An 11,555-nucleotide genomic window follows, 5' to 3' on the forward strand; every position below is an offset into this window, starting at 1 on the left:
CATCTTTTAGCTCATTGTTTTGATTGCATTGCCCGATTGAAAGGCCTGCTACATTTAACAGTTATTAGATCAGCAGCAATCCTGCTCCAATTGATCAGATCGGGGACGTTAAACTGCAGGTTATCCATATAACCAATGTTCCCTGGAAACTCCACATACTATAATGAGTTGTACTGAATGTACCGAAGTGAGTGCACCAAAAGGCAACTAAGATGTCTCCAGTGTTGACTCTGTGAAATGCTAAATATTTATTTGATGTGTATCTTGCTACCCAGCAGTACACTCGAGACTTTCTCTTGCAGGATTTTTCCAAGCTGAGTGTTCACAATGGCTGATTTGTGAATAGGGTCAGCCGTGTGTCCAACTTTTATGCATGCTATGTGCATGTTGAATGCTGTTTTGTGGACTTTTTTTAAAAATCTTGTTCCAATCTTTGATTGATCAAAGAGTTTGATTGATGCCAAGCAGCTGCGTCTAACATGACTAACCCTGCCTCCCTAACCCGTAGGAGGAGCTTTCCTCCTGTTTTCTGGTGATTGGCTGCCAGCGTCGACTGATGCGCATAACATACTAAAACGACAACAACACGTCTTTTTATGCAACGTGGGGCTGATAGTGATGCAATGCCAGTTGGTATCTGTAGTCTACATAGTATCTTTACAGACTAAGGAAGTTTCAAGAGGAACATTCTTCTTCATTTGTGCTCCAATCAGTCGATTTCTGAGGAAAATATTGATCCACCTCCTTTATAAATAAAGTCTTATTTTCTAATAACTGTATCTAATTGTATCCTGTAAAAGTTGTGACAGACAGAAAATGGCAGAGAGATGAAAAAGAAACGGACAGTAGTGTTGAATGAGAAGGTGAACCAAACTGATACTAACTGAAAATGGTTAAACGGTGACCGCAGGGAGGTCAGTCTGATCATCACTATCGGCTCCGTGTTCTGCAGTCTGCACAGCTGTTCCTGGCTTGATTTTTTTTTTTTTTTTTTAAGGAAAAGTCCTCAAGATGGAGAGGCCCTGTTTCACTGCAGCGTGCTTATAAATTCTCAGTTTTTACATAGACATTTGAACAAAAATACAAATGAAAACACAATTTCAGACCCCTTTAAACGAGGCTGCAGTGAGGCCTGGCATCCATCTTGTCTTCCTCCTGATTGACAGACTAACGTTCCTATGTTAATCCGAATTTCCCCATCCCTCTCCTTTTTATCCTTCCCTCTCTCTTTCCCTTGCTCCCTCCTCATTTCATTTTCCCTTTTCCCATTAAATTGAACTTTCTATTCATCCTGCCATCTTTCCTTTTAATCTTCTTTTTACTCCGGCCTTTATTCATGCGTCTATTATCATTCTTTTTTTTTTTTTTTTTTTTCTGTCTCCTTCCACCTATCTATTGCTTTTTCTCTCCTCTCCTCTCCCTTCCTTCCTTCCTTCATCCCTCTCCCCTCATCTATCCCGTGCTCCTACCCTTTCCACCTCTGCCCCACACCCCAAATTGTATCCCACCACTCTTTTCCCTACCACCCATCATCCCTCATGTATCCATACTTATCTCATTTACCCCGCCCTCCCCCCTTCTTCCCTTCCCCTCCACTCCCTCATTAGGACCATGATAAGACCCAGGAAGATGTTCTGAAACACCAAGCTAGCATTAGCCAGCTAAAACGCTCCTTTATGGAGGCGCCACCTCCCTCTCCTCCTCAGCCCAACCAGTGGGAGAAACGTCTCACCTCCTCTCCCGCTACAACGATACGTATTCAACAGCAACAGCATGTGGTACGTCTGTCTGGATGATATTGTGTCAGAAAAGAACCATGAGGCATTCAAACATTGTTCAGGTGAAATGCCCTCTCTTTGCAGATAATTGCAGTGCTTCGAAACGGTTGCACACAATTTGTTGCAAAGAAATCCCAGAGTCCTCTCTCCATACTCTTAACGTGGGCATTTTCATTTGATGCTTTGGGCTTTCATGACTCATCACTTGATGGACTTATAGTTTTTTTTTTTTTTCTTCTGTAGGAATTCTTTATTCCTTTTTTTTTTTTTTTTTTTTAGCTGGACTCTCATCACATTTTACATCACATGCATTTTCCCGTAGGGTTTTATTCTGTTCTTTCTACAATGTGACGTTCTGCTGGTTTCTGATCTCCTAAACAAATCTGTTTGGTTCTGTTCTGGTTTATATAATCATTACATGAGGTGGAGATGCAAAGCATGGCGGCTCTTTATTTAACTTATGCTATACTTCCTCTGTATGTGTGTTTTTATGTCTTGTGTTAACGCTGTGTTTCGGGATTTCTTTTCTCTCTGTCTTTACCATTTTGTCTCTTCTTCTGTGTGTTTGTGTTTGGTTATGTGTGTGTGTTGCTGTAGAGCCTTGAAGAGGAGATCGCTTCTGTACTTTTCAGTAGAGGCTCTGGCTTTTGTTCAGCTCCTTCTGCCTGCAGTATTGCTGAACCAACTCTAGATGCTGATATAACCACTTCTACTACTTCCACTGCTGTCTGCAGTAGCGCTGCTCTGCATGGGCTTCCTATTTCCCCAACTGCTCCACTCTCTGCCACTGAGGTGCTGCTACTCAACATTTAGGAGTCCGTTTAAGTAAATTCAGACATCCTGTAATGCTTAAGTTAATTAAAGATGCTTGCCAGCTGTCCATAATGCCTGCTGTGGATGCTGCTTGATGAATGGTAGTAATTTAGTGTTGGGGACCATTCATCCCGAATAATGGCCATGGTAATCTAAATCTAAAACAACTAACAGCTGTGAATGCTCTGGATGTTAGGAGGTCCTCTTTGTTTTGTGATGGTAATTATGTGTGTGGATTGAATGCAAATATAATAGTCTGCTACATTTAAAACCAAAAGTTCTTCACCAGCTCCTTTTTTAGGAAGAAATAAATGTATAAAGCAGCAGTTTGCATCACACTTAAAAGAAGAAAAAAAAAAAAAGACAAAGGAAAGCCATAATGTGTTGCCTTTTTTTTACATGAGCTTTTAAAATGGCACACATGACATTTTAAAAGACTGAACTAAATTAATTTTGGTATGCCACGCTTCAATGTTTCTTTTATATTACAGCCTTCTGTGTTCATTAATGGGATACTCTCTTTTATCCATCTTCCATGGATCTTTTTTTCTTTTCATTTCCTATTCTTTCAGCTCTTTCATGCCGTCTGTTTTACCGCCTGCTGTAATGAACTTGATACTGTATGGAAGTGAACTTGATTGAGCATGAAAGGCCAAGCTCCAAATAATATCCTCATCCCTTTTCCCCCGTGCTGTCATAACAAGCATCACAATATCGATAGGGTGACGTAACGTGCTAACAATGATGATGATGTCAATGCTGGTGTGCGATTGATGATTGTCATGGTAACTTCTCTGTCACGCAGGAGAGTGTGCCTCAAGCGGAAGCAGCTGCTGCTGATAACACGATGTCTGATACCAAAGAACCTGCAAAGGTGGTCCTAACTTTCTTCTATCAGTCCATCCAGCCTTCCGTTCATGACGCTTCTCATCCATCGTTTACCTTCATATCTCCATTTTCCACTGGCAGCGTGAAATTTACTGCTGCTGCTACCGCCGTCCATTCTTGGACTATTCATTTGTCTTCCTAGTTGTTCCGCTCACTCTCTTACATCTTTGTGCCTCTTTGTCCACAGTTAAATGTCTTCATCTTTTTTATTCCTGATTTTTGTTGTGTATTTTCATTTAAGGTTTAATTTCTTTCATTTTTTAATTTATGTTCAATGATCATGTTATGCTTCTTTTTTTTTTTTTTTTGTCCCCATGCGTTTGTTGTGTATGTGTGTGTGCACCTCATTGCGTGTGTCTGTGCACTACGTGTACATGTGTGCGTGTGTATGTGCGTGTGTATAGACAACCGAAGTTGAAATTGAAGAAACCGTTGTCGTCCAAGAGGTTTCCATAGCACCCAAACCTGGGCTTGTCACGGTTACGGCCAGCTCCCCTGCTGACCCGCCTGCAGAGCAGGAAACAAGAGAGCAGGAAGTGACCGTCGAGGAAGAGGAAGTAGTGGTAGCGGAGGAAGCAAAAGTGTCAAAGCAGGAGAGCGTTTCATCTGAGAGCGAGAGTGAAGAGGAAGCGGAGTACCATCCAAATGTCTCCGTATCCATCTGTCACACACAAATACCAGAGGAGAAGGAAGAGGAGGAAGAGCAGGAGGAGGAAGCAGAGGATAAGACGGCGGCGGAGCAGGGCATGTTGCCACCAGACGCTCCTTCCCTTCCAGCAGAGGTCAGCCAAGCTGTAGAGGCAACCAGTCAAGAGGCAGAAGAGGACTTAGAGGCAGAGAAGAGCAAGAATGCAGAGGAGGAGAAAGAAGCTGAGAGGGGGATGGAGGAACGCACCGGTGATCCAATGATGACACCTGAGGAAGCTCCTAACGGCCACGCCCTGCCTGAGGAGAGCGCCAAAGGGATGGTCGCCTCTGCAGAGGAAGAGGAAGAGCCTACAATGAACGGAGAAGCCTCACTGGCTGAAGCAGAACCCCGGCCACAGGTTATTTGTTGCTCTGAGGTAAAGTCTTCACTGGGCCGACTGCGGAGCTTGCCCCGGGCTTTGATTGATCCCTCCTACCAACTGTAGAAACACCCACTTCTTTATCTCCTTCCTGCTTACCACGGTGCCGGTCTCCTTCCTGCTTGTGTGAATATTTAAGCCCCATGTACATCCTCACACTCCTGTTTTGTCCTGTGAAAAACTCCTGTAAGCCTAAAATGAAAGAAGTACAGTTAAAACAGAGTGAGGAGTCATTTAATGATACAATTCATCACCAGTGTCTTGGTGTCTTGGTGTTGGTGTCAAGTTACCATCCAAATTAATTTCGGTCTTTATGTTGATTTTCTGTGTTATCTCGTATTATCATACCTCATGCCATTATCAACATGCCCAGTGCACGCCTGCCCCACTTAGTGTGGTGTGTTGCTGTTACTGCCTCCTACTCTGCATCGTTAATTAGGGTTGTGAAGTAAATGGGGCCTAAGTGGGAAATGCATGATGCTTTCAGCAGGTGTGTATTTGCTTTTTGCTCTGCATGCCGTACTCTGTGTGTGTGTGTGTGTGTGTGTGTGTGTGTGTTCGCTCGCTCCATGTGTTTGGCAGTGATGCTTCTCTTTCTGTTTGTGTTCAATTGGCTTTGTCACGGTCACCATGGTAACGATATTGTGGAAATCATCATTGCCAACCACTTTGGAAATGCCACCCCACTCATCTGAATGTCATCTCTGCATGCCGTTTGAATATCAGTTGCCGTCTTTGCCAGTCATTTGAGCACCGCTTGTCTTAATGGGTTCATGTTTTTATGCATGTCTGTGCTGTGTCGTACTTTGAGTTGCACGTTGACGCCAAAGATGCTTTTGTAGTCGTGCTGCTGTTGTAGGTGTCGCTTGTACATTGCTAAAAGTAGTCGTCGTCGTATTCTGCGTTTCGTGATGTTGACTTGCATGAGTTTGGAAGCTCTTTAGCATGAACTTTGCTGCATTTACTCGCATATACTGTGTCTATACATATCACTTCCCTTCCAATACAATAAATACTTAGTCTGATCATTATTAAGCACGCATTTACATTCACTTTTTTTCTGATAGATACACAAACAAATGAGATAGATAGATAGATAGATAGATAGATAGATAGATAGATAGATAGATAGATAGATAGATTGATTGATTGATTGATTGATTGATTGATTGATTTGGAAGTGAAGTTCTAAAGCTACTGCACAGATTCCAACATGTTTCCTTAACTGTCTCAAGTTTAATGTATTAACCCTCTTTATATTAATCCTCCCCCCTCACTTCTCTCTCTCGTCCCTCCCCAGCCACCTGTGGTAAAGACAGAAATGGTGACTATATCAGACACGTTTGCAGCCCAGAAAACTGAGATAGCTACAAAAGAAGTGCCCATCGTACATACGGAAACCAAGACCATCACATACGAAGCCGCACAGGTGCACACTTGAGAAACACAGGGAGCATTTTGTCCTTTTGTGTGTCAGCGTTCAAATTGTATTTGTGTGAAACATTTAGGGTTTTGATCATTACTTTAAGGCTTGTCCCAAAAAGCTTCCTTTCTAGAAACGGTGCATGCTGCCGTTATTTCATTCCTTCGTCCTGAGGGAAATCATGTTTTAGAAGAACTAAGTTTGTGACAAGAGTTTTATTGTTTTATTTTTTTAACATCAAACATCCAACGGGGATATTGCAATGGAAATGTACAGCTAATGATCTCTCTTTGTCCTCTCTGTTATCAGTTGGATGGTAATAGTGATGGCGAGCCTGGAGTGTTGATGACCGCTCAGACAATCACCTCTGAATCTCTGTGTACTACTACAACCACACACATTACCAAGGTACACACACGCACATTTTCTTCTTTTAGCCCGATGCAATATGACATTACATCCCCCCTACCTTGATGAACAAGTAATAAAATATTACCATGGCACTTGTGCATGCGGTGTCATGGTGCCCTACTACAGTGTTTGTACTTTCCTGTCAGTATGCGTTCTTTTGTCAGTCTCTGTCTTGATGTTTTCCTGATATTTCTGACTTATCTGCTTTGACAATGCTAGCCACTCTGCTGTATCCCACCAGCACCCAGGCGGGCCATACTAGTTCATAATTAACCCATTATAACAGGCACCAAAGCTTTGTCGTTGTGTATTTTGTTGCAGATGTTAAAGGGCGGCCTATCTGAGACAAGGATCGAGAAACGCATAGTCATTACTGGTGACTGTGACATCGACCACGACCAGGTCAGTTCTCCAGTCGCACAGCGTATCCCTACGCCTTGTTTGGTATTTCAGCAACTAGGTTGAGGGGTCGCTTTATTCTGGCTAAATGTGGCTCTCCAAGTATCATTTTTTGCAGAAGTGTAAAACCTTTTTTACGTTTTGTTTTTAGAATTTGAAAAACATTTTTAAGGGAAATGATGGAGCTAGCTGCTGAAGACTACTGACTGCAATTAATCTTTCTGGCTGCTTAGGGGAACAAATAGTCTGGTGACATGTCTATCATGTTGCTCGCAGTCTGAATGCACAATTTGATCACTTATCAGACATGCCCACATGCCATTAGTCCCACTCAGATTCCACACATTCGCTGTGATCTGCTACATCTGTCTCTTCACTTGTTCATCCCTACATCTGGAAAATGGTGTCTTAAGCTGTTTGTTTTTGCAACGTTGTGTATGATTTTGTTGGCCGTCGTGATTAGTTTAATTTTCTGTCTTTGTCTTTGATTGTCAGATTTTCACAATAACAAAAAAAAAATAAAAACATGTCCTCCCAGATATGATGAATTCTACATGCTAAAGCTGCACTGAGATCACATCTGAGTTAGTGTAGTCCCAGTGTGTTTGGGCAATGACACTGACATTTTGTTGTTGTTCTGTGCACAAGCATATTGGACCGCTTTTATTTGAGGATCTTTACATCCTGATGAGTTCCCCTAAAATTAGCCAACTATTAGTCTCTTGGTCCCCTAATTGTAGTGGACCAATGGTAACTGGGCCGTTCTGTCCAGCCTGCTTTGCAACTATTATCATTTAGTAAAATTGTATAATATATATATATATATTTATTTATTTATTTATTTATTTATTTATTTATTTATTTATTTATTTATTTATTTATTTATTTATTGCTCTGGTTAAAAGGATTTATTAAGTTTGTTTGGAGACCTGATAAAAATAAATTAAAGACATTTCAGATATTTGAAAGTGATGGGTGAAATTTGATGTAATGAAGCATCTAGCGCCCTCACAATATATCAAATATTTGTATTTCTTTATGCATAATCCATGGTCCACTCATTTGTTTAAGTTGCCTTGTCTTGTTCGATTTGCTGGATTTACATTTATTTTGTGTTGGAAATGGGGATTTACTTTGAATAACTCTTTTCTTTTTTTTCACTTGATGTGTCTGAAGCCATTTTACTTCATCCAGTTTGCACCCCCTCCCCCATTACACATTTAGTCAACCCAAAGAAGTAAAATGGCACGAGTCACATTGATGGTAAATCCAGCATTCTTGTCATTTTCTTTATGCTTCTTATTTAATTTTTCATTCAACTCCACCATCCCATTCCCCCCCCCCCCTTCCTTCCTCCCTCCACTGCCCGCTGTGCTCGGTGCTGCCGCTGCGTGGTTGCCCCTGGTACTGCAGGCACTGGCCCAGGCCATTAAGGAGGCCAAAGAGCAACATCCTGACATGTCTGTTACCAGAGTGGTGGTTCATAAAGAAACTGAACTGGCTGAGGAGGAGGATTGACTGAACTCAGGTAATAATAATAATAATAGTAACTCATAATTATTATTATTATTATTCGTGGTGAAAGTAATACTGGAGATCTTTGTTAACAGTGGTGGGGGCATATTATTATAGTGGTTTATCACTGAAGACAAAAACTGAAAAATCAATGAGATGGAGCGAAAACTCCAAAACATGAAGCTGCTAAAACCATCAGTAGTCATCACACACGTGAAAAGAGTTGAATGAATATTACATTTAGCAGGGTAGGCAGTGACTGATGGAGGTCCGTGTGGAGTACAAAGAATTTTGTGTAAGAAAACTTTTAATGTTGAGTGCCACTCATCACACCAGCCAGGCTGACTGCCTTCACCTCTGTTTTCCCAGAGTTGAAGGGCCCATCGTGACGGTTTTCTCTGTTGACGTTGAACGACCTCCATCACCCTACGACAACCAACCTTTACTGGCTGAAGAGGAAGAGGAGAAGAGCTGAAAAACGGAAGGCGAAAGAGGCTAGACAAACGGAGAGAAGTTGCCAATCTCTTCCCAGTTGGTCTTTCTTAGACGTCTGTGGTGCATCTAAATCCGTCACTCCAAAACCAAGAAAAAAAAAAAAATAACATCCTCACTTTTTCCCAAGGGAACGAAAAAGAACCACTTTGTTAGCTTAACATTTGTAGCGTGTTTTTATTTCTTATTTCTTAAGTGTTTTTTTTTTTTTTAACGGTTTTACAAAAAGCGATAGTGTCTGTCATGTATTGCAAACTTAAAAGCTGCAGGGATGCACCTCTCCAACCAATCCTGATGAGATACAAGGCTGAAAAAATGATTATTGTATCATTGTACTGATTATTTCACCAGTAACGGTGACCTTCAATAACTTATTCACTCACTCAAAAGTCAAAGGAAATGGAGCTTTTTTTTTTTTTTTTTAAATGCTCGCGATCTCAAATAGAGAACGCTTTTATCTTCCATCATTCCTGTTAAAAAGTAATTCATTTGACACTAAAGTTTTGTACTTCTGTTTAGTATCAGCAGTGGAAAGTGGTATTGCTGCATTCCTTAAAACAAAAACAAAAGTAATTTGTTAAACTACAGCTCCCTCCCTCATTTCATTATGGTGTAAATGGAGAGTAACCCAATGTAACACAGTCATTTCAAAATGTTTACAGTGACAAGTAGGACTGCAGGAAACGGAGACAAGCCCTGTTTTTTTTTTTTGTTTTTTTTCCCAAAGCGTAACAAAATCAAACCATAAAACCCATCCACAGTGGGATGAGTGGTAGAACCAGCTGTGTCACATTATCACATTTTGTTACTAACAATTACAGAAAACGGGGAGCTGTAACTTAAAGTATTGCAGTAAAAAAAACAAAAAAAACAATCAACCAGGTTTTTCAATTTATGACGATGATCTGTCTTTTTTTTTTTTTCTGTAAGTATAGTTATCATTCATCCACATTCCTTGTGTGTTGACTAGTGGCTGAGTGAGTTCATTTTCAGTTCACTTCACTTTTTACTCGACTCTAAGAAAAGAAGACATTGTTCATTAACAGGTGGGAATGAATGGAATCTTAATTGGGTCAGTGGGTTTGATGTGAATTAAGCTCGAGAAGCCAAATGAAATTGAAAGGTGAAATTAATTCTTCGTGATATATTTGTATGTTTTACTGTATTTTAGAATTCCTTTTTTTTTTTTTTTTTTTTTTACGAAATTGACTGAAAATGAACTGACTTTAAAGCTGGTGTATACACCTTTTCGTACAGTAAAAATGAAGGTTATTAGATGGGAGCAGTAATGCAGCTTTTCACTAGCTAAACGCTGTCCCTGGGCCCGCCCACTGTACGACACTAGCCATTCCTATTGGGCCACAGGGAAGCAAGGGAGCAGTAAACGGACTTTTGATTGGGAGAGAGGACCAGTAAACTGAAGGACAAATGGGAGATAGAGGTGGCGCGGTCTGTGTAGTGCCAACTAACGTACAACTTGGGAGCGAAAAAGAATTCGATGCATATTGGCAAGTTTCACTCACTCATGGTGTTCTCCATCCTGAAGTGAGTTAAAGCGGTTTTAATATTCTTAGGACAATGCTTAAAACACAACCTGCGATTCAAGCAAAGGTACCAAAATGAGGACATACAGTTGGAACAACTTGAAAAACTGTCCCAAATTCAGAACGATGGAATTTCTACCAGTTTGCTAACCCTGCATCAGAGCCTGTTTGTCGTCATAGTTCAGCACTTAATTTCACTCTGACACTTGTTTTCCTACCAGATTAGATAATGCCACAAACAAACCTGGCTAGATATAATGAAATCAATTCAGCATGTCTTCACGCATTTTCTATCTTGCAGGAGTATCTTGAGCATGTCTAGATAGAAGGCTACTGTGTTGATTGCTTTGAAAGTGTGTAGATAACCGATTCTCTCGGCTCATACAGCGCGTCTAGATAAGATTATCATACACCTGACGCCGGCTGTGTTGTAACTGTTTCATTGCAGCCAAATATTCTTCAGCATTGAAGTGATTTTACACGTTTTTGACCCATTTTCAAAATTACATTCAGTCGTATCCTACATTTTTCTACCACATACACTCTGAATCTGCCAGTACACTACAAACGCACACGGAAACAGTTACAACATAACAGTAAAAATGCAGCTTAAAGGGAAGTGTATCCGAGGGTTTGAAGTGCTCTTGAAACCCCTAAATGGAATCTTGTGATGTTTTATTCATTTTTCGGTGTCCTTTTACCCAAATCTTCTACAAAAATGTGACTTTGTGTAAATATGGGTGGCATTAAATGGGTTGGAATAAGGTGCTTGGTCTTAACGCATTTAGTCGACACAGATTTTCAGTGTGAGCTTCGAAAAACAAAAACACATTAATCCTGAAATGTAACTGATTGTAAGCAAAGAAGTGCCACAGATTAATATGAAAACATTCCACCTGTACCTGCCTAGATTTGTCTTGACCCTCCAGCCTGACGGGACAGAGAGGCATTTTAAATTGGAGTCATTTCTCTTTCTTTTTTTTTTTTTTTAAATTAAGAAATATTAACACACATTCCCCACTTTTGAAATGGTATGCACCTCCTAATTTAAGCCCAGTTTCTTTCTGGACTGAGGCACGCCCAGACGATGGAGCGGTAATGACTGTGTAGGCTTTCTATTGGTCACACTGGTCTAACCTCTACTATGCAGTTAAATGACATTCCAGATGAGGGGGAAGCTTTAACCTCGAACCCTCTTGCAAAGAGACAAAGCAGCAGAAAAATA

The 11,555-nt window shown here is 40.8% G+C and overlaps 1 protein-coding gene across 21 annotated transcripts in view; it reads left to right on the forward strand.

Moving 5' to 3' along the window:
• The window catches only part of epb41l2 (erythrocyte membrane protein band 4.1 like 2), a 53,170-nt gene that overhangs the window by 40,658 nt on the left and 957 nt on the right, over positions 1 to 11,555 (forward strand). For 7 of the 21 annotated variants that reach the window (XM_035995280.1, XM_035995282.1, XM_031322021.2 and 4 more), the window contains 9 exons: positions 1,608 to 1,778; positions 2,376 to 2,570; positions 3,397 to 3,465; positions 3,884 to 4,543; positions 5,847 to 5,975; positions 6,279 to 6,377; positions 6,702 to 6,782; positions 8,193 to 8,307; positions 8,664 to 11,555. The exon at positions 8,664 to 11,555 is cut by the window's right edge and continues 957 nt beyond it. In XM_035995280.1, coding sequence (XP_035851173.1) covers positions 1,608 to 1,778; positions 2,376 to 2,570; positions 3,397 to 3,465; positions 3,884 to 4,543; positions 5,847 to 5,975; positions 6,279 to 6,377; positions 6,702 to 6,782; positions 8,193 to 8,297 — 1,509 coding nt within the window. In that variant the 3' untranslated portion in view covers positions 8,298 to 8,307; positions 8,664 to 11,555. The remainder of the gene's footprint in view (positions 1 to 1,607; positions 1,779 to 2,375; positions 2,571 to 3,396; positions 3,466 to 3,883; positions 4,544 to 5,846; positions 5,976 to 6,278; positions 6,378 to 6,701; positions 6,783 to 8,192; positions 8,308 to 8,663) is intronic. The other 14 variants (XM_031322024.2, XM_035995283.1, XM_035995284.1 and 11 more) reach the window with 9 other exon arrangements.

Source organism: Sander lucioperca, chromosome 19, assembly GCF_008315115.2.
Source record: "Sander lucioperca isolate FBNREF2018 chromosome 19, SLUC_FBN_1.2, whole genome shotgun sequence".
NCBI lineage: Eukaryota > Metazoa > Chordata > Actinopteri > Perciformes > Percidae > Sander > Sander lucioperca.